At 43.7% G+C, this 24,361-nt stretch overlaps 1 protein-coding gene across 2 annotated transcripts in view; it reads right to left on the bottom strand.

Annotated features, from left to right (window-relative positions):
• LOC135055239 (protein spire homolog 1-like) overlaps positions 1-24,361 on the bottom strand; it is a 123,622-nt gene that overhangs the window by 30,345 nt on the left and 68,916 nt on the right. For both annotated transcript variants that reach the window (XM_063959047.1, XM_063959048.1), the window contains exons 12-14: positions 14,066-14,188; positions 13,925-13,992; positions 12,049-12,076 (exon numbers count right to left, since the gene is read on the bottom strand). In XM_063959047.1, coding sequence (XP_063815117.1) covers positions 12,049-12,076; positions 13,925-13,992; positions 14,066-14,188 — 219 coding nt within the window. The remainder of the gene's footprint in view (positions 1-12,048; positions 12,077-13,924; positions 13,993-14,065; positions 14,189-24,361) is intronic.

The following is a 24,361-nucleotide window of genomic DNA, read 5'->3' as shown; positions in this document are numbered from 1 at the left end:
AGTGTTTTTGGAAAAAAACACCCGAATCCAAAACCCACCCGAATCCGACAAAAAAAATTCGGTGAGGTTTTGCCAAAACGCGGTCGAACCCAAAACACGGCCGCGGAACCGAACCCAAAACCAAAACACAAAACCCGAAAAATTTCAGGCGCTCATCTCTAATAAAAAGTACATCAGCCAATCTGCTCCCAAATGTCAAATGTCATGTGTTTGTTAAAGGACAGCTGGAAGCAGATTGCGTATGATAAATTAACTCATTGGCTGGAGCACCATTCACAAATGAGTTCTATAACTTTGATAAATGAGCACCTAAAATAAAATATACATACATACATACATACATACATAATCTCACTCACTGATCACCAATTCTCCTGCTTTCCGGTAATTTAGGAAGGTGAAATTTAATCTAGGTATTCTTTAGGTGGGAAATATGAAAACTACAGAATAAAATTTTAATAAACCTCCGCTAGGGGGATGAAAAGAGCATTGACATGTCATCATTATTGATTTGGGTTGCACCTCCAGTGGGTAGAATTTATTAAAACTACAAATATGGTCCTGTCACTTTTTACCGTATCTGCTATGGGTGTTCCTCGGAAAACTTCAAGAACCATGTATTAATTACTTACATTAACAAGTCTCAATTTTACAACTGTAGATTTAACAAATTTTTGATACTCATTTATAGTTACAGCCATGGAAATCAAACTCAAGTGTGAAGATGAAGAACAGGTAGAACAGCTAGTATATATATTAACTAAAGTAAATAACTCATCAGTCTGGGATTTTGATAGTTTGCTGAATAATCATCTATTTTGTTATTCCATTAGATGTGATATTGAGAAGGTTATTGTGTGTTTAGAATATAAATGTGTTGAAGTAATTGAGAAACTATTTCTATAGTCATAGCTAAAGAGGTGCTGCAGCAGTTATGATAAAGAAGTCTATTAACCACTGCCAACTATTCTCCTATCCGTATTGTTTCATTTGTGTCAAATTGCATATAATATATGTGATGAGCATTATTTGCTGTTTGCCCCTGTTTCTTGGACCCATATATTCTTATTCCCCTTTAATAAATCTCCTAGATGATTGTATTCATCAAGGCTGTCATGTTAAGTAATTATACTGTGTGTATGGGACTAGCCTCTCTGCTACAGCCTGAGGTGGATAAAACTTGTGGAGTCATTGCCAGAGAAGACGGAAAATCTACTGGAGCTGCAGTCCACTGTAAGGTAACATCTAGACCTAACTTATCGGTGACTAGTATACCCAGGTAAAATATGCAAGTACAAAAGTTCACCAACATCACATCCGTTTCAGGTCTTTTAAAACCTTAACCATGTCGTATAACAAGAGGAACCAAACAATCTTTGCCAGAGTTTACCAGGTTAGTAAAGCCTTTTTGTATAAAAAGCAGGAAAAAAAAAATTATATATATATATATATATATATATATATATATATATATATATATATACATATATATATATACACATACATACATACATATATATATATATATATATATATATATAAAGCAAATGTCCGGCACTCACGCTTAAGAAGAAACAACGGGTCCAGGTGCCTAACCTCTCTGGAAGAGCATGTAGTCGAACGTATGGTGGCACTCAGAATAAAGACAACACAAGCAACGCTGATGCAGTCAACGTTTCAGGGATTGCTCCCTTTTATCAAGACACGACCAGCAACCTGTGATACATGAAATATATATACATACATACCGGTAGCCTGCACATCTCCAATCGCGTGGCTCCAGCCGCCTCCCACCGACCCCGAGCAAACACGTCATTTGCACGGGCCGGCGCCGGGAATCGACGTCGGACTGGCAGGGGGGTGCGGCCAGAACCACACGTCAGAGCGCTGCTAAGCAACCGCAAACAACAGGAAGTGTGAACATACACATACAGATAGATAAAACAAACAGTTTAAGAACCATAGCCACATGATTAAAAACACCCAAAACATACATTGATTGATACCAGGCAACACGCTAAAGTATGGCAGAGTATTACAATACTGCCAGCGAGCAAAAACACCAGCAAAAAATGCTATTGCAATATCTAAGCATAACAATGCTCTAAAATCAATACTGTATTAATCTTTAGACTTAAATCTAAAAGAAATCATAGCTGTGTAGTTTGCGGGCAAACACAATGTGATAAATATGATTGATATATTAGTGTACGGCTAGTAATGCCGCACACTTTATACAATCTTTATGGCCCCAACCCGGCATTTTATATGCCGTGTGCAACGTCAGAACCTCAATGTAGCCCCTCGTGCACCCTGAATCTGCAAATACATTTCAAATGGGTGTAATTTATAGAAAAAAGATTTATAAGAAACAATTAAAACTAAGTGCCTCATTGAGGCCCAGTGGATGCACCGTTTGAAGGGTGTGTATCCACCATGCCTCCTTTCTCAGAAGTGCCTGACCTCTGTCACCACCTTTTATTGTTTAATGGAACGTGGTCGATCATTTTGTAGCGGATAGACGCTAAACTGTGATTGCAATTTTTAAAGTGTCGTGGTACTGGGAGATCGCTACCTTTGCCCTCTAAGGCTGCCCGTATACTGGACCTATGAAGTGCAATTCTCTCCTTGAACTGTCTGATACTTTTGCCAACATATAGTAGCCCACAAGGGCACTTAATATAGTACACTATAAACTTGCTACTACAGGTCAGAGTATATTTAATATTAAAGAGTTTGCCAGATCTGGGATGATTGAAAGTACTACCCGGTTCCAAGCAACTGCAGGTAGTGCACCCTGTGCACCTGTAGTTGCCCGGTTTACGGGTCAAAAAATGTGGCAATCTTTCTTGACCAAAATCAGAGATGTCATTATGGACAACTATGTCTTTAATGTTACGACCCCGCCTATATGCTGCCATAAGGGTGGTATCCTTAAAGCTGGGTAAATCTTTATCCCTAGCAATCACCGACCATATGCCTTTAGCTTGACGATTTAATGTCTTACTGGCAGTTGTATAATCCTGTGTCCAAATCATCTTATTAGGGATCTTTTCAGAATCTTTGGAGACAAGCGTGTCTTGTCTCGATGTATTAAGTGCTTTCTCCATTGCCTGCTTGAGGGATTCTGGAGAATACCCTCTAGCTATAAATTTTTTAGCCATAATCAGCATTTGATTTTTGGCATCTTCCTCATTGCTGCAAATCCTTCTAATTCTCAGAAACTGAGAAAATGGAAGACTCCATTTCATAGGTTCTGGATGATGGCTATTAGCCCTCAACAAGGTATTGCGATCGGTGGGTTTGTAATACATGCTGGTAACAATATTAAAGTTACTATCAACTGAAATAGCTACATCCAGATAATGAACTGTATTGTAGCTGCATTCATAGGTGAATTTAATAGCGGCATCTTTCTGATTCACCTGGAAAATCATTTCCTCAAAATCCTGTTGCGTACCCGACCAAATCATCAAAATATCGTCGATATAAAGACGAAATAAGATGATATGTTGGGAATATAACGCATTGTCAAAGAACAACTGTTTTTCTATTTCGCTCATGAAAATATTTGCGAAACTGGGTGCCACACATGATCCCATGGCGCACCCAGTCCGCTGGCGAAAGATTTTTTTATCAAACAGAAAATAATTCCTGTCTAGGGTCAATGCAAGTAGTCGAACAAAAAACTTAATATCAGGACCTGAATATTCAGTATTAGATTCTAAGAAAGATTGCATCACAGCTAAACCCCTATCATGGGGAATGCTGGTATACAAATTAACCACATCGATGGTACAAAGCAAATATCGAGCAGGAAGAGGGGAAATGGATTGCAGTACTCTAATGAGAGAAGTAGTATCCATCAGGCATAATGGTAGACTGGATATCAAGGGCTGTAAATAATAGTCCAGGTAGCGAGATAAATTATAGTACAACGAATCTCTGGCAGCGATGATGGGGCGTCCCGGTGGATTGACCGTGTCCTTATGGAGTTTGGGGATCGTATAGAACGTAGGAATCTTAGGCCAAGCGACTATTAAGGCTTCTTTAGTTGCTACTGTTATAATGTTGGCAGACACTGCCGTTTGTAAGATCGAGTCAAGTTCCATTTTGTATTGAATAGTGGGATCCTCCGGCAAAATTTCATACACCGCTGAAGCTGGAAACAGTATCTGCTCTGCCTCTGTGTCAGTGTGTGTGAGAGTATCTCCCTCTGGTAACACAGGAATGCAAAAGCCAGGTATAAATTAAACAGACGCATCAAACTTAAAGAATTCTTTCAAGGAAACACCTCTGCATCTGAAAAAACCCCCATTAACAAAAAGTCAGTGTTAAATCCATCAACACTAAATAAAAGCATTAAGAGTTTTTCTAGCTGTTTGGAATCTTATGTTAATGAAGCGTCCCCATATACCTACAAAGGATCATATAACCTCTCTAAAAATGAGCAGGTGGCACTCAGCAACCTTGGAAAATACGACGACATTACGATCCGCCCGGCGGATAAGGGCGGCGGAATCGTAGTCCAAGATCTTACAAGTTACAGAAGTGAAGCATATCGACAACTGAACGATACAGCGGTGTATGAAATTTTGCCGGAGGATCCCACTATTCAATACAAAATGGAACTTGACTCGATCTTACAAACGGCAGTGTCTGCCAACATTATAACAGTAGCAACTAAAGAAGCCTTAATAGTCGCTTGGCCTAAGATTCCTACGTTCTATACGATCCCCAAACTCCATAAGGACACGGTCAATCCACCGGGACGCCCCATCATCGCTGCCAGAGATTCGTTGTACTATAATTTATCTCGCTACCTGGACTATTATTTACAGCCCTTGATATCCAGTCTACCATTATGCCTGATGGATACTACTTCTCTCATTAGAGTACTGCAATCCATTTCCCCTCTTCCTGCTCGATATTTGCTTTGTACCATCGATGTGGTTAATTTGTATACCAGCATTCCCCATGATAGGGGTTTAGCTGTGATGCAATCTTTCTTAGAATCTAATACTGAATATTCAGGTCCTGATATTAAGTTTTTTGTTCGACTACTTGCATTGACCCTAGACAGGAATTATTTTCTGTTTGATAAAAAAATCTTTCGCCAGCGGACTGGGTGCGCCATGGGATCATGTGTGGCACCCAGTTTCGCAAATATTTTCATGAGCGAAATAGAAAAACAGTTGTTCTTTGACAATGCGTTATATTCCCAACATATCATCTTATTTCGTCGTTATATCGACGATATTTTGATGATTTGGTCGGGTACGCAACAGGATTTTGAGGAAATGATTTTCCAGGTGAATCAGAAAGATGCCGCTATTAAATTCACCTATGAATGCAGCTACAATACAGTTCATTATCTGGATGTAGCTATTTCAGTTGATAGTAACTTTAATATTGTTACCAGCATGTATTACAAACCCACCGATCGCAATACCTTGTTGAGGGCTAATAGCCATCATCCAGAACCTATGAAATGGAGTCTTCCATTTTCTCAGTTTCTGAGAATTAGAAGGATTTGCAGCAATGAGGAAGATGCCAAAAATCAAATGCTGATTATGGCTAAAAAATTTATAGCTAGAGGGTATTCTCCAGAATCCCTCAAGCAGGCAATGGAGAAAGCACTTAATACATCGAGACAAGACACGCTTGTCTCCAAAGATTCTGAAAAGATCCCTAATAAGATGATTTGGACACAGGATTATACAACTGCCAGTAAGACATTAAATCGTCAAGCTAAAGGCATATGACCGGTGATTGCTAGGGATAAAGATTTACCCAGCTTTAAGGATACCACCCTTATGGCAGCATATAGGCGGGGTCGTAACATTAAAGACATAGTTGTCCATAATGACATCTCTGATTTTGGTCAAGAAAGATTGCCACATTTTTTGACCCGTAAACCGGGCAACTACAGGTGCACAGGGTGCACTACCTGCAGTTGCTTGGAACCGGGTAGTACTTTCAATCATCCCAGATCTGGCAAACTCTTTAATATTAAATATACTCTGACCTGTAGTAGCAAGTTTATAGTGTACTATATTAAGTGCCCTTGTGGGCTACTATATGTTGGCAAAAGTATCAGACAGTTCAAGGAGAGAATTGCACTTCATAGGTCCAGTATACGGGCAGCCTTAGAGGGCAAAGGTAGCGATCTCCCAGTACCACGACACTTTAAAAATTGCAATCACAGTTTAGCGTCTATCCGCTACAAAATGATCGACCACGTTCCATTAAACAATAAAGGTGGTGACAGAGGTCAGGCACTTCTGAGAAAGGAGGCATGGTGGATACACACCCTTCAAACGGTGCATCCACTGGGCCTCAATGAGGCACTTAGTTTTAATTGTTTCTTATAAATCTTTTTTCTATAAATTACACCCATTTGAAATGTATTTGCAGATTCAGGGTGCACGAGGGGCTACATTGAGGTTCTGACGTTGCACACGGCATATAAAATGCCGGGTTGGGGCCTTAAAGATTGTATAAAGTGTGCGGCATTACTAGCCGTACACTAATATATCAATCATATTTATCACATTGTGTTTGCCCGCAAACTACACAGCTATGATTTCTTTTAGATTTAAGTCTAAAGATTAATACAGTATTGATTTTAGAGCATTGTTATGCTTAGATATTGCAATAGCATTTTTTGCTGGTGTTTTTGCTCGCTGGCAGTATTGTAATACTCTGCCATACTTTAGCGTGTTGCCTGGTATCAATCAATGTATGTTTTGGGTGTTTTTAATCATGTGGCTATGGTTCTTAAACGGTTTGTTTTATCTATCTGTATGTGTATGTTCACACTTCCTGTTGTTTGCGGTTGCTTAGCAGCGCTCTGACGTGTGGTTCTGGCCGCACCCCCCTGCCAGTCCGACATCGATTCCCGGCGCCGGCCCGTGCAAATGACGTGTTTGCTCGGGGTCGGTGGGAGGCGGCTGGAGCCACGCGATTGGAGATGTGCAGGCTACCGGTATGTATATATATTTCATGTATCACAGGTTGCTGGTCGTGTCTTGATAAAAGGGAGCAATCCCTGAAACGTTGACTGCATCAGCGTTGCTTGTGTTGTCTTTATTCTGAGTGCCACCATACGTTCGACTATATATATATATATATATATCTCATGTAGATGGCGGCACTCAAAGGGCTTGCTAGTTGCAGTAAATATAGGTGACCAACACCATATAATGCTGTTAACGTTTCAGTTTAATAAATAAACTTTCGTCAGAACAATTGTACAAAAAGACAGTTCTTACCTTTATAGTACACCCCGTGCGTCTAGTGATGTGTGTCTCGTGCAGGGCGCCGGGCTGGTGACGTCACAATCCCGCGACGCGCCTTTCTCGGCGCCCTGTTCGAACAAACAGTAACCATGGTAACATTGTAAACATAAAAAAACATAATGTGATACCATCACCGTAAGATACAAGACCTGAGACAAGTACAGGAGAGAAAATCATAGAATGAATCAGATGCGATCACTGTGTGTCACTTCTAGGGCATGGGGGCTAACATAACTGCCTGTTATTGTAAATAAAACATGCAGACCCACATTGCCATGATGGTGCAACACAGTTCAGACATCGTCCATAAAATTAAAGCAGAGGCATGGTGCATATCTCAAAATATGTATTAAATATAAGGTATCACTGGTTCCCTATTTTAAAGAACATGCATAAACAATGAACTATATGTATAAATCAGAGAAAACAGTTAAGGTTAAGCTGCTCATTTAAGCCCATGGGGGCAATCGTATTTAGTTTATGAATCCAGGTGGACTCCAGTTGAAGCAGACTGCGTCCCCTGTCTCCGCCCCTGATATTAGGGGGAACCTGATCGATCATCTTGTAGCGTAGAGTAGCTAAACTGTGATTATAAGACTTGAAGTGTCTGGCCACTGGCTGCTCCGAGTCCGTCCCCTCCAGGGCTTGGCGTATTGAAAGTCTATGGTTCGCCATGCGTTCTTTAAAAGGTACATATAGTCTTACCTATATAGTATAGGCCACATGGGCAGCGAATGTAGTAAACTACATATTGGCTTGAACAGGTCAGTACATATTTGATGGGAATGTGCTTGCCAGTCTGGGGATGCGTAAAGAATGGACCAGTTTCCAGATAGCTGCATGTGATGCAGCCTGTGCATTTGTAGCATCCTGGTTTTTTGGTTAAAAAATGGGTTTTGGTAATGACGGAACGTCCAGTGATATCATTCTTTACCAGTAGGTTTTTCAGACTTCTTCCTCTGGTATAGCTGGGCATGATCTTCAGGTTCTTGAATCCCTTGAGATCAGAGTCCTGGGTAATCATAGGCCATAATTGTCTAGCCATATGCATATTGTATGTACTATGAGGGTGGTATTGTTGTACAAAGGGTATTTTATCCCTAATGTCCTTTTTGTTGGCAGCTGGGTTCAGCAGTTCATCTCTAGGAAAAGCTAGTGCTTTACGTTTGGAATTCAACAAATTGCTACGTTTGTAGCCTCTTTCCAAAAAGAGAATAATCATGTCATCAATGGCTTTGACCGCTTTAGAGTGAGTGTCAGAAATACGACAAATGCGGAGGAATTGTGAGAATGGCAAACCTCTGATGCACGCGGGTGGATGCTGGCTGGATGCGTGTGAGTGAGTATTACGGTCTGTGGATTTTTGGTAAAGGTTGGTTCGAAGAACTCCATCCTTAAGAGTAATCTGAACGTCTAGATAATTTACACTCTCAGTGCTGATGGTGAATGTGAATTTGATATTATCATCCATGGTATTGATCTGCTGAATTGCGGAAGCTAAAGTTTCCTCAGATCCATGCCACAGAAGAAACAGATCGTCTATATACCTCGTGATCCAAATGATCCCTTGAGAAAAAGGTCCCTCCGTGAGTAAAAGTTGTTGTTCTTTCATGAACATGAAGGTGTTAGCGAAGGTCGGGGCCACACAGGACCCCATCGCACACCCCCCGCAATTGCAGGAACCATTTTCCATCAAAAAGAAAATAGTTCCGTTTCAATGTAAGTTCCAGAAGAGTGATGAAAAACGAAATTTCAGGACCAGCGTATTCCGGATCACTAAGTAAGAGATTCTTGGTGGCCAAGATCCCCTCATCATGGGGGATGTTCGTGTAAAGTGAGATTACATCCATGGTACATAGGATGCAGTCACTGGGTAAAGAAGTGAACTGTCTGAGTTTTTGTAAAAAAGTGGTTGTATCTTTAAGATACATGGTCTGTTTCTGTACAATGGGTTGAAGGTAAATGTCAAGGTACTGTGAAATCTTGTAATATAATGAATTCTTAGCCGAAATGATGGGCCTGCCCGGGGGATGTGTGACATTTTTGTGTAGTTTGGGGATGGTGTAGAGTATTGGAGCTACAGGATATGTTTGTAATAAGCAATCCCGTGTAGTCTCTGAAATGATGTTGTCCTGACAGGCATCTGTGAGAATGTTATCCAACTCAAGTTTGTATTGTGCAGTTGGATCTGTGGGTAATATACAGTATACTGAATCGTCTGCCAGTTGTGTATATATTTCAGATTTGTAATCTTTTAGATTAAGTACCGCTATTCCACCACCCTTATCTGCCGGCCTTATCACGATGTCTGTATATGTGCGTAAATCTTTGATGGCTTTTCTCTCCTCTAGTGTGATGTTATGTCGGGTACATGGAGAATTCCTGGCATGTGTCAGAGTAGTCTGATCAAGGGTCTTGGCAAAACATTTAATAGACATGTTGTTGGAAAAAGGATCAAACCTAGATTTGGGTTTGATCTTAAGCAGAGCTTCTGGAGTAGAAGATAGTGTCTGCGGAGCAGTTTTATCAAAATGTTCCTTAATACGTAGCCTTCGTGAGAAACGATAGGAATCAACCTTCCACTGCATCTCATTAAAGTGACCCGTGGGTACAAAGGAAAGTCCTTTATTAAGTACAGAAGTTCACTGTTCGTGAGGGTGCGATCAGAGAGATTAAAGACTGTATCTATTTTTTTGTCTTTGTTGTTTTTTTGGAAGTCCCTCTTCCACTGACCGCCGCGCCTCGTGCGGCCGTTTTTGGGGGACCGCGCTGAGCGCGGGTGCGAACCCCTAAAGGGGGTTTACCAGTGCTGGTGGAGGCAAATTCTTCCGTTTCGTAAGTGGAGGAGCCTTCTCCACTGGAGGTGTCTGTTTCAAACGGGCGTCTGTTCCTCTGTCTTTCTCTGAATCTGGTGTTCCTGGAACCTGCTGGATTTTAGTTTACTACATTCGCTGCCCATGTGGCCTATACTATATAGGTAAGACTATATGTACCTTTAAAGAACGCATGGCGAACCATAGACTTTCAATACGCCAAGCCCTGGAGGGGACGGACTCGGAGCAGCCAGTGGCCAGACACTTCAAGTCTTATAATCACAGTTTAGCTACTCTACGCTACAAGATGATCGATCAGGTTCCCCCTAATATCAGGGGCGGAGACAGGGGACGCAGTCTGCTTCAACTGGAGTCCACCTGGATTCATAAACTAAATACGATTGCCCCCATGGGCTTAAATGAGCAGCTTAACCTTAACCGTTTTCTCTGATTTATACATATAGTTCATTGTTTATGCATGTTCTTTAAAATAGGGAACCAGTGATACCTTATATTTAATACATATTTTGAGATATGCACCATGCCTCTGCTTTAATTTTATGGACGATGTCTCAACTGTGTTGCACCATCATGGCAATGTGGGTCTGCAGGTTTTATTTACAATAACAGGCAGTTATGTTAGCCCCCATGCCCTAGAAGTGACACACAGTGATCGCATCTGATTCATTCTATGATTTTCTCTCCTGTACTTGTCTCAGGTCTTGTATCTTACGGTGATGGTATCACATTATGTTTTTTTATGTTTACAATATTACCATGGTTACTGTTTGTTCGAACAGGGCGCCGAGAAAGGCGCGTCGCGGGATTGTGACGTCACCAGCCCGGCGCCCTGCACGAGACACACATCACTAGACGCACGGGGTGTACTATAAAGGTAAGAACTGTCTTTTTGTACAATTGTTCTGACGAAAGTTTATTTATTAAACTGAAACGTTAACAGCATTATATGGTGTTGGTCACCTATATTTACTGCAACTAGCAAGCCCTTTGAGTGCCGCCATCTACATCGCTGCAAGGCGTCTGAGGAGGGCACCAAGGCAAATATCATAAGGAAACTGAGTGCCAGCTTCACTGCAATATATATATATATATATATATATATATATATACATACATACACACACACACGTACGTACGTACATATATATATATATATATATATATATATATATATTAGAAGGGAAAGTTCTACATGGTGTATATTTGCATATACAGTACAATGGATGACACTAGCTAAATATCCAAATACACAAAGTGAAGTCTGATAATTATGTAGCACTCTCCAGGTTAATGTTAAGTAAATCCCCATTCAGATAAGAAATCATGAAATAAAGTAATTTTAGCCTTATGTGCACAGTCCATCGTCCTTTTAGCACCTGAAACCTCTAAAGCCAAACCCAATGGATTCCTAAGCTTTTCTTAAATCCAAGGGAGCACTGCTGTAGAAATGCCCCACAATGAAATAACTGCATAAATGTGAATAAACTTATTAAAAACTATTGCTGTGTACACTTGTACTCTGTTTTCCATCACTTTCTACTAACTGGTTATGCAACCCAAAATATACTACATCGGTGGTTCCCAGTCGCGGTCCTCAAGGCAGCCCAACAGTCCAGGTTTTAAGGATATCCATGCTTAGGTACAAGTGTAACTAGTACCTCAGTCAATTTGATTACTTCATATGTGAACAAGAGATATTCTTAAACCTGGACTTTTGGGGTGCCGTGAGGACCACGTTTGGGAACCACTGTGCTACATCATGGATCTTCACAGCTTTTTTTTGCAGTATTACAGAACCATAGCAAGCTAATTTTTTGCGTTGTAGGACATAAATACAGTTATGGCTCATCTCGATCAATCAGTATCAAGATACATTTGTTTGTGTTTTTGGCATGTTTGTCATCAGTTCCTACCTCAATGTGGCATTTTGGGCACATGGTCCTGCAAGAGAAAAAGTTAAAAAAAGTTTTTTTACTGTACATGTAAACAGTGGATAAATGGATTCAGCGGTGTGAGAGCCCACCAGTGCAATGCACATTCTGGCTATCAGAGGTAAAATGCATACAGCTGTTCCTATGTTAGCTGGACACATTTTGCATAAGACAAATTACAGGTTAAGACTAGAGCAATAACTCAGGCTAGCACTAATAGATGCATCCTTTTATTAGTTCTCTAGAGCAGACGTCCAAAATAGGATGAAATTCTTAAGGGATGTTAATTAAAACAGAATATTAGAGACTTGCACACTTTATTGTGCATGTCATATGCTGTAAACAATGCATTCTCTCTGCATGGCATTAAAGAGGGTGTTTTGGAAGGAAGTTGTCTGCCTCTGAATATATACATTTATAACTTGGAACTCATGTTTGGCACCATCCATGACAAACTAAATTACATAGAAGAGTTTAAGTCTCCAGGATCCTTCGAACGTCCACCCGGCGATGCCCACTTCCCGAGTAAAGTGAATGGTTCAGGGGTGGCAGATTACAAAGCTGGGAGCATAGCTATGTTATACCAGTAATCTCTGAATTGTACAGTGGGTGGCAGAGTCATGGTGATGTGCATAGGTGTGCACAGGGGGGGGGGGGGGGGTGACTGGTGCGCACAGGCACCCCCTAATGTCTGGCACCCTGATCTCACAAGCCTTATGCAGCAATCGCCGAGCAGGCTGATTACTGTCCCCTCTGCGCTGCACCCTGTCAGGACTGCATTACTGACTGGTCACATGGGTTAATCAAGGGTGCCACTGCCACCGACTTTCAAACTCCCGGATCCACCACCATGTACAAAAACAGCGTGATGTGACGTGATTACGTCATGCTGCTCGCACGCCCACTCGTCACACCCACCACCTCTCTCCTTCTATGCTATGCCAACGCCAGCCACTGATGAGGAGCAGCATGCAGCCAGGGTTCCTCTTAGGAAGACAAATTCAATACTGGCAGGCGGTCGGCAGCAGCATTGACACGTCACTCGTTTTTCCAGCAGCAGCAGTACTAGTCTGTGACTGTCAGTGTCAGTGAGTGAATGACTTATAAGTAAGCTGCTGCTTGCAGGGAAAAGAGGGGAGCCAAGCTGATTAGGAGCACTGTAATTGCAGTGAGTGCCATCAGGGGTGTTTGTTTGGTGCACACCACAACATCTGACAATGTATCTGCTTTATTAGGATTGGTACAAGGGTGGATATTTTATATTGCGTTGACTGTCAATAGATGGTGCTAGACACACCCCTCCGACGGTGCACCCCCTAATAAAATGTGCTGCGCACGCCTATGGTGATGTGATCACGCTCCATGCCCGACAGACTACCCACTTTTGCCATGCCACACCCCATTATGCCGACCTAGCTGCACCCTCCTGAAGGTGACAGACAGAGTTGGCAAGTATACTTTAAATCAGAGGAGGGGGGATGATAGTGGAAGAAATGGTCAGAAAACAGATTGTAGCCAAAAGTGGGCAGTCATTGTATATTGTTAGATGTGTCATTTTGATATTGCAACCACTGTTGTGTGGTTTTCCAGACTCCATTATAGAAGGTGTTCCTTCTTTCCTCTTCCATATTGAAAGCAACATGTTAAAGTTTGCTGCATGCGTTTGATCATGTTTATACATCAAGAGTTCCTGTAGGATTATACTGTCTGCTGCTCCAATAGAGCAGCAGAAATGTATGAAAGGCGACAACAGTCCAAATGCCCAGATTACCCTCTACTTACCAGAGGAGCATAATATACACAAAGCCTATAATGTTCAATATGTAGAGATAAGGTTCAATATTTTACATGTTCTTACCGGTCACAGAATTTGCAGGAGTACGGCCAGAAAAAGAAGAGTCTCTTCCTGTAACAGCTAGAGCAAGCCTGGAAGACAGCATTTCAGATTAGTTACTGTTCTGGAGACATCATACACGCCTCAGCCCAACACCCAATATACCTTGTAACCAGGAATGTCGGAGCTTGATGTGAAGACCAGCATTTCTGTTTTGATCATTGCCCGCCGGACAGGAACCAACTCTGAGATGGTCGGGGGTAGACGTATTCTTTGAGCACGCCAACTCTGAGATAATAGAGATCTAATGACCATTGCAGCATTCTTACCAACCAGTCTAAACCTTAGTGGTTTTATAAAAGTTTGCATTTTATTACAGACATGCTATGACAAAAATAGGATTTTGGTACTTACCAGGTAAATCCTTTTCTTTGAATCCATAGGGGGCACTGGAGTACTCTTGGGATATGTACGGTCTTAGCAAGGACTGGGCACTGAATATTCAAATTTCAGTAACTCTCCTCCCCTCCATACTCCCCAAATACCTCAGTGTTTTTTCCTGAGGCGAACAGGATAGAGAGGATGAACAATGGAGAATTACCTATAACATTATAACATAACGGACAACAATAAAGTTGACACATAACGTAACTGACAACTAACCAGTTGACACCATAACCGATAAATCGGTGAGAATGTGTTACCATAAGATCCACTGAACTTACCACAACCAGGTAAAACTGCTCTGGGTGGGCGTCCAGTGCCCCCTATGGATTCAAAGAAAAGGATTTACCTGGTAAGTACCAAAATCCTATTTTCTTTTTCATCCACTAGGGGTCACTGGAGTACTCTTGGGACGTACCAAAGCTTCCCCTGTGGGCGGGAGAGCTGTTTGGCACCTGTTACACTAAGCGGCCAAAGCTATATGCTGATGCTGCAAACGTATCAAACTTGTAAAAGCGCACACACGTGTGCACTGATAAGCATGTAGCCGCACGGCAAAGCTGCGTTGTAGAAGCTCCACGACCAGCTGCCCATGAAGTTCCCACAGAACGTGTGGAATGAGCTGTTACTGATGTAGACGGCTGTAACCTAGCATGAAGGTAAGCCTGACATATGGTCAGTTTTATCCATCTGGATCAGGTCTGCTTAGAAGCTGGCCACCCCATCTTGCCAGCATGATAGAGATATCCGGCTTACGAACTGTAAACATTCGGGATACCTAAACGCGTAATGCGCGTACCACATCCAAAGTTCCCGAATTACCTGTTCACACAGAAACTACCATTGGTTGATTGATGTGAAAAAGAGGACACTACCCTTGGCAATAAAACGGAATTCGTTCGAAGTTCCGTTCTGTCATCATGAAACCCCAAAAACGGTGGCTTGCATGACAAGGCACCCAAATCTGAAACACGCCTTGCAGAAGCTAAAGCTAGAAGAAAAATTGTTTTCCAAGTGAGAAACTTAATATCCACTTGCTGTAAGGGTTCAAAATAGGACAACTGTAATAAATCTAAAACCAGATTCAAGTCCCATGGCGCTGTAGGTGGAATGAATGGAGGCTGTACTCTGAGGACACCTTGCAGAAAGGTGTGTACAGACGGCAATAGAGCCAATCGTATTTGAAAGTAAATTGACAAAGCAGAGACCTACACCTTTAGTGTAGATAAACGCAGTCCTCCATCTAACCCCGTCTGTAGAAATAACAAAAGACGGGATAACTTGAAAGATGATGTCGGAAACTTCCGAGCTTCACACCAACCTATATAGGCACGCCAAATTCTGTAATAATGAACTGCCGTAACTGTCTTCCTAGCACGTAACATGGTTGGTATAACAGATTGTGGAATGCCCTCTCTTCTTAAGAGGGCGGTCTCCAAAGTCACCCCGTCAAACGCAGCCGCGCTAAATCGGGGTAAAGGAACGGACCCTGTTGTAACAAGTCCGGACATAGTGGGAGCGGCCAAGGATCGTCTGCGAGTAATCCGCTGAGATCCGAGAACCCAGCTCTCCGAGGCCAATGAGGCGCCACTAGTATGACTGTGGCGGACTCTCTTTTGATCCGTTTTAGCAACAGAGGGAGCAGCGGAAACGGTGGAAACAGATACACGAGGCTGTACGGCCACGCGATTGTGAGAGCATCCACCGCCACTGCCTTTGGATCTCCCGTTCTGGACACATACTGGGGTGTTTGGTGATTGTGGCGAGATGCCATCAGGTCCACTTGAGGGTAACCCCCCCCTTTGGACCAACATGTGAAACACTGCTGGATTTATTGCCCATTTTCCTGGATGAAAATCCCGACGACTGAGATAATCCGCCTCCCAGTTGTCCACTCCCGGAATGAACACTGCCGACAATATCACTTGGTGAGGCTCGGGCCAAATGAGGATTCGAGCTACTTCTCGCATTGCCATGTGGCTTCTCGTTCCTCTTTGTTTGTTAATGTACGCAACCGCCGTCGCGTTGTCTGACTGCACCTGGACAGTTTGAGAGCGAAGCATGTGTACTGCTTGTCGTAGCGCATTGTAAATTGCCCGGAGTTCCAGGACATTTAGAGACAGCAATCTTTCGTGATCTGCCCAGAGACCCTGGAGCTGATAATTTTGAACCACAGCTCCCCAACCTCTGAGACTCACGTCCGTCGTTAGATTAATCCAATTCCAGGCGTCGAACCGTTTCCCTGCGGTTAGATTGTGTACTTTGAGCCACCAGAGTAGAGATACTCTGGTCCGTGGCGACAACCTCACCCTGTGGTGAATCTGCAGATGCGAGCCCGACCACTGTGCGCGCACATCCAGGTGAAAAGGTCGCGAGTGAAATCTTCCGACCTGAAGCGCTTCGAAAGCCACCACCATTGTGCCTAAGAGGCGAATGCACAAATGTACCGAGACTGTGCGTGGCTTGAGCACGAATTGTACCAGATAACGAATAATCTGTACTTTCTGATCTGGTAGGTAAATTCTTTGATTTACCGTATCGAGAATCATACCTAGGAATTGAAGTCGTTGAGACGGAATTAGATGCGATTTCTTGACGTTGACAATCCAACCGTGCTGAACGAGTACATTGTATGTTAGCATCGCATGTTGGAGGAGCATCTGTTGAGACGGAGCTTTAATGAGCAGATCGTCCAAGTACGGAACTATTATAACTCCTAAGGATCTGAGATGAGCTATCATCAGAAACATCACTTTGGTGAATACCCGAGGCGCTGACGAGAGGCCAAACGGTAAAACGTGAAACTGATACGTATCGCAAACCGCAAGAACCTCTGATGAGGTGGCCAAATCGGAATGTGTAAGTACGCATCCTTGACATCCAGCGCAATCATGAATTCCTGTGGCTCTAAACCTGCAATTACTGACCGCAGAGATTCCATCTTGAATCTGTAGTAAATGACGTACTGATTGAGGCCCTGTAATTTCAATATTGGCCTGACCGAGCCATCCGGCTTTGGTACCATAAACAGACTGGAATAAGAACCCTGACATTGTCTTGTACAGGGACCTGAATCAAAACAGCTGAATCCAGCAGAGACTGAATGGCAATTTGCAATTTGCCGAACCGCCCTCTTGTCGTCCGACACAGGCAGTCTTGTCTTGCGCAGAGGCGGTAGACAGTCGAACTCTATATTGTAACCTTTTAACACTAAATTGCGTATCCACCCATCTGTGGAAGTCTGGAACCACGCCAACTGGAACATCTTAAGGCGTGCTCCCACAACTGGAGATCCGAGAAGGGCTGGGAGCTCGTCATGCCACCGGCTTGTGAGTGACCTTAGCTTCCTGATTACAGGTGTTGGTTTGTTGAAAACCACGTCCTCGACCTCATCTACTAGGCATGGCTGTTGTTCTACCACGGCCTCGAAAGGGCTGAGGTCTAAAGGATTTGAAGGCCGGGCCAGAGTAGTTCCGTAAGGTAACGCCTCTATACCTCTATTAACCTCTGCCTCCGCTTGCTAAGACCGCAGTCAGAGTGTTTGTCGTGCCGTAACTAGCGACGAGGAAATGCAAGAAGTGAGCTGACAGACGTCAGTAGAAGCTGTAACTAGATACTCAGCATCGTCACAGATGTGATCTGTGAGAAGTATAAGGTGATCGTCATGTAGACCAGACTTGTGTTTAGGTATCCATACCATTAGCGCCTTAGTTACCCAAATGGCAATCAAACCAGGTCTAAGCAACACTCCTGCTGCTGTATACATGGACTCTAGCATAGCTTCTAGTTTACGCTCTGACGGGTCTTGAAGCGTAGTAGCAGTTGTTACTGGAATGTTAATATTTTGAGTAAGTTTAGACACAGACGAATTCTGTAGATGTTACAAACTCTGGAAATGGGCAACTAGACTTAAATCTACGAGGTATAGAAACCCGGTTATCTGGTTTCTTCCGTGTTTCTACTAACATCTTATTAAGAGATTCCGAAACCGGAAAACACACCGGAGCTCTGTTTCGTCTAGTAAATAGTAGAGATGAGCGCCGGAAATTTTTCGGGTTTTGTGTTTTGGTTTTGGGTTCGGTTCCGCGGCCGTGTTTTGGGTTCGACCGCGTTTTGGCAAAACCTCACCGAATTTTTTTTGTCGGATTCGGGTGTGTTTTGGATTCGGGTGTTTTTTTCAAAAAACCCTAAAAAACAGCTTAAATCATAGAATTTGGGGGTAATTTTGATCCCAAAGTATTATTAACCTCAAAAAACATAATTTACACTCATTTTCAGCCTATTCTGAACACATCACACCTCACAATATTATTTTTAGTCCTAAAATTTGCACCGAGGTCGCTGTGTGAGTAAGATAAGCGACCCTAGTGGCCGACACAAACACCGGGCCCATCTAGGAGTGGCACTGCAGTGTCACGCAGGATGGCCCTTCCAAAAAACCCTCCCCAAACAGCACATGACGCAAAGAAAAAAAGAGGCGCAATGAGGTAGCTGACTGTGTGAGTAAGATTAGCGACCCTAGTGGCCGACACAAACACCGGGCACATCTAGGAGTGGCACTGCAGTGTCACGCAGGATGTCCCTTCCAAAAAACCCTCCCCAAACAGCACATGACGCAAAGAAAAAAAGAGGCGCAATGAGGTAGCTGACTGTGTGAGTAAGATTAGCGACCCTAGTGGCCGACACAAACACCGGGCCCATCTAGGAGTGGCACTGCAGTGTCACGCAGGATGTCCCTTCCAAAAAACCCTCCCCAAACAGCACATGACGCAAAGAAAAAAAGAGGCGCAATGAGGTAGCTGACTGTGTGAGTAAGATTAGCGACCCTAGTGGCCGACACAAACACCGGGCCCATCTAGGAGTGGCACTGCAGTGTCACGCAGGATGTCCCTTCCAAAAAACCCTCCCCAATCAGCACATGATGCAAAGAAAAAGAAAAGAAAAAAGAGGTGCAAGATGGAATTATCCTTGGGCCCTCCCACCCACCCTTATGTTGTATAAACAAAACAGGACATGCACACTTTAACCAACCCATCATTTCAGTGACAGGGTCTGCCACACGACTGTGACTGATATGACGGGTTGGTTTGGACCCCCCCCAAAAAAGAAGCAATTAATCTCTCCTTGCACAAACTGGCTCTACAGAGGCAAGATGTCCACCTCATCTTCACCCTCCGATATATCACCGTGTACATCCCCCTCCTCACAGATTATCAATTCGTCCCCACTGGAATCCACCATCTCAGCTCCCTGTGTACTTTGTGGAGGCAATTGCTGCTGGTCAATGTCTCCGCGGAGGAATTGATTATAATTCATTTTAATGAACATCATCTTCTCCACATTTTCTGGATGTAACCTCGTACGCCGATTGCTGACAAGGTGAGCGGCGGCACTAAACACTCTTTCGGAGTACACACTTGTGGGAGGGCAACTTAGGTAGAATAAAGCCAGTTTGTGCAAGGGCCTCCAAATTGCCTCTTTTTCCTGCCAGTATAAGTACGGACTGTGTGACGTGCCTACTTGGATGCGGTCACTCATATAATCCTCCACCATTCTATCAATGTTGAGAGAATCATATGCAGTGACAGTAGACGACATGTCCGTAATCGTTGTCAGGTCCTTCAGTCCGGACCAGATGTCAGCATCAGCAGTCGCTCCAGACTGCCCTGCATCACCGCCAGCGGGTGGGCTCGGAATTCTGAGCCTTTTCCTCGCACCCCCAGTTGCGGGAGAATGTGAAGGAGGAGATGTTGACAGGTCGCGTTCCGCTTGACTTGACAATTTTGTCACCAGCAGGTCTTTCAACCCCAGCAGACCTGTGTCTGCCGGAAAGAGAGATCCAAGGTAGGCTTTAAATCTAGGATCGAGCACGGTGGCCAAAATGTAGTGCTCTGATTTCAACAGATTGACCACCCGTGAATCCTTGTTAAGCGAATTAAGGGCTGCATCCACAAGTCCCACATGCCTAGCGGAATCGCTCCGTGTTAGCTCCTTCTTCAATGCCTCCAGCTTCTTCTGCAAAAGCCTGATGAGGGGAATGACCTGACTCAGGCTGGCAGTGTCTGAACTGACTTCACGTGTGGCAAGTTCAAAGGGCATCAGAACCTTGCACAACGTTGAAATCATTCTCCACTGCACTTGAGACAGGTGCATTCCATCTCCTATATCGTGCTCAATTGTATAGGCTTGAATGGCCTTTTGCTGCTCCTCCAACCTCTGAAGCATATAGAGGGTTGAATTCCACCTCGTTACCACTTCTTGCTTCAGATGATGGCAGGGCAGGTTCAGTAGTTTTTGGTGGTGCTCCAGTCTTCTGTACGTGGTGCCTGTACGCCGAAAGTGTCCCGCAATTTTTCTGGCCACCGACAGCATCTCTTGCACGCCCCTGTCGTTTTTTAAAAAATTCTGCACCACCAAATTCAAGGTATGTGCAAAACATGGGACGTGCTGGAATTTGCCCATATTTAATGCACACACAATATTGCTGGCGTTGTCCGATGCCACAAATCCACAGGAGAGTCCAATTGGGGTAAGCCATTCCGCGATGATCTTCCTCAGTTGCCGTAAGAGGTTTTCAGCTGTGTGCGTATTCTGGAAAGCGGTGATACAAAGCGTAGCCTGCCTAGGAAAGAGTTGGCGTTTGCGAGATGCTGCTACTGGTGCCGCCGCTGCTGTTCTTGCGGCGGGAGTCCATACATCTACCCAGTGGGCTGTCACAGTCATATAGTCCTGACCCTGCCCTGCTCCACTTGTCCACATGTCCGTGGTTAAGTGGACATTGGGTACAACTGCATTTTTTAGGACACTGGTGAGTCTTTTTCTGACGTCCGTGTACATTCTCGGTATCGCCTGCCTAGAGAAGTGGAACCTAGATGGTATTTGGTAACGGGGGCACACTGCCTCAATAAATTGTCTAGTTCCCTGTGAACGAACGGCGGATACCGGACGCACGTCTAACACCAACATAGTTGTCAAGGACTCAGTTATCCGCTTTGCAGTAGGATGACTGCTGTGATATTTCATCTTCCTCGCAAAGGACTGTTGAACAGTCAATTGCTTACTGGAAGTAGTACAAGTGGGCTTACGACTTCCCCTCTGGGATGACCATCGACTCCCAGCGGCAACAACAGCAGCGCCAGCAGCAGTAGGCGTTACACGCAAGGATGCATCGGAGGAATCCCAGGCAGGAAAGGACTCGTCAGACTTGCCAGTGACATGGCCTGCAGGACTATTGGCATTCCTGGGGAAGGAGGAAATTGACACTGAGGGAGTTGGTGGGGTGGTTTGCGTGAGCTTGGTTACAAGAGGAAGGGATTTACTGGTCAGTGGACTGCTTCCGCTGTCACCCAAAGTTTTTGAACTTGTCACTGACTTATTATGAATGCGCTGCAGGTGACGTATAAGGGAGGATGTTCCGAGGTGGTTAACGTCCTTACCCCTACTTATTACAGCTTGACAAAGGGAACACACGGCTTGACACCTGTTGTCCGCATTTCTGGTGAAATACCTCCACACCGAAGAGCTGATTTTTTTGGTATTTTCACCTGGCATGTCAACGGCCATATTCCTCCCACGGACAACAGGTGTCTCCCCGGGTGCCTGACTTAAACAAACCACCTCACCATCAGAATCCTCCTGGTCAATTTCCTCCCCAGCGCCAGCAACACCCATATCCTCCTCATCCTGGTGTACTTCAACACTGACATCTTCAATCTGACTATCAGGAACTGGACTGCGGGTGCTCCTTCCAGCACTTGCAGGGGGCATGCAAATAGTGGAAGGCGCATGCTCTTCACGTCCAGTGTTGGGAAGGTCAGGCATCGCAAACGACACAATTGGACTCTCCTTGTGGATTTGGGATTTCAAAGAACGCACAGTTCTTTGCGGTGCTTTTGCCAGCTTGAGTCTTTTCAGTTTTCTAGCGAGAGGCTGAGTGCTTCCATCCTCATGTGAAGCTGAACCACTAGCCATGAACATAGGCCAGGGCCTCAGCCGTTCCTTGCCACTCCGTGTGGTAAATGGCATATTGGCAAGTTTACGCTTCTCCTCCGACAATTTTATTTTAGGTTTTGGAGTCCTTTTTTTTCTGATATTTGGTGTTTTGGATTTGACATGCTCTGTACTATGACATTGGGCATCGGCCTTGGCAGACGACGTTGCTGGCATTTCATCGTCTCGGCCATGACTAGTGGCAGCAGCTTCAGCACGAGGTGGAAGTGGATCTTGATCTTTCCCTAATTTTGGAACCTCAACTTTTTTGTTCTCCATATTTTATAGGCAGAACTAAAAGGCACCTCAGGTAAACAATGGAGATGGATGGATTGGATACTAGTATACAATTATGGACGGACTGCCACGGTTAGGTGGTATAAAAAAACCACGGTTAGGTGGTATATATTATAATAATAATACAATTATGGATGGACGGACTGCCTGCCGACTGCCGACACAGAGGTAGCCACAGCCGTGAACTACCGCACTGTACACTGGTTGATAAAGAGATAGTAGTATACTCGTAACAACTAGTATGACACTATGACGACGGTATAAAGAATGGAAAAAAAACCACGGTTAGGTGGTATATATTATAATAATAATACAATTATGGATGGACGGACTGCCTGCCGACTGCCGACACAGAGGTAGCCACAGCCGTGAACTACCGCACTGTACACTGGTTGATAAAGAGATAGTAGTATACTCGTAACAACTAGTATGACACTATGACGACGGTATAAAGAATGAAAAAAAAACCACGGTTAGGTGGTATATATTATAATAATAATACAATTATGGATGGACGGACTGCCTGCCGACTGCCGACACAGAGGTAGCCACAGCCGTGAACTACCGCACTGTACACTGGTTGATAAAGAGATAGTAGTATACTCGTAACAACTAGTATGACACTATGACGACGGTATAAAGAATGAAAAAAAAACCACGGTTAGGTGGTATATATTATAATAATAATACAATTATGGATGGACGGACTGCCTGCCGACTGCCGACACAGAGGTAGCCACAGCCGTGAACTACCGCACTGTACACTGGTTGATAAAGAGATAGTAGTATACTCGTAACAATTAGGATGACACTATGACGGTATAAAGAATGAAAAAAAAAACCACGGTTAGGTGGTAGGTATATAATAATAAATAATACAATTCTGGTCGGACGGACTGCCTGCCGTGTGCCGACACAGAGGTAGCCACAGCCGTGAACTACCGCACTGTACACTGGTTGATAAAGAGATAGTAGTATACTCGTAACAATTAGGATGACACTATGACGGTATAAAGAATGAAAAAAAAAACCACGGTTAGGTGGTAGGTATATAATAATAAATAATACAATTCTGGTCGGACGGACTGCCTGCCGTGTGCCGACACAGAGGTAGCCACAGCCGTGAACTACCGCACTGTACACTGGTTGATAAAGAGATAGTAGTATACTCGTAACAATTAGGATGACACTATGACGGTATAAAGAATGAAAAAAAAACCACGGTTAGGTGGTAGGTATATAATAATAAATAATACAATTCTGGTCGGACGGACTGCCTGCCGTGTGCCGACACAGAGGTAGCCACAGCCGTGAACTACCGCACTGTACTGTGTCTGCTGCTAATATAGACTGGTTGATATTTAAAGAGATATTAGTAGTATACAACAATACTATACTGGTGGTCAGGCACTGGTCACCACTCCTGCAGCAAAAGTGTGCACTGTTAATTAATATAATTGTACTCCTGGCTCCTGCTAACAACCTGCAGTGCTCCCCAGTCTCCCCCACAATTAATTATAAGCTTTTAATTTATACATTGATGACTGTGCAGCACACTGGGCTGAGCTGAGTGCACACAGACTGAGTCACACTGTGTGACTGACTGTGCTGTGTATCGTTTTTTTTTTCAGGCAGAGAACGGATATAGCAGAGAGAAGTGAACGGATATATTATATTAAATAAAAGTTAACTAGCAACTGCACTGGTCACTGACTGTGGTAAACTAACTCT

This window comes from Pseudophryne corroboree, chromosome 3 (genome assembly GCF_028390025.1).
Source record: "Pseudophryne corroboree isolate aPseCor3 chromosome 3, aPseCor3.hap2, whole genome shotgun sequence".
NCBI classification, from domain to species: Eukaryota; Metazoa; Chordata; class Amphibia; order Anura; family Myobatrachidae; genus Pseudophryne; species Pseudophryne corroboree.
Note: the sequence above shows the minus strand (reverse complement) of the source record. Positions and strands in the feature narration are given on the sequence as shown.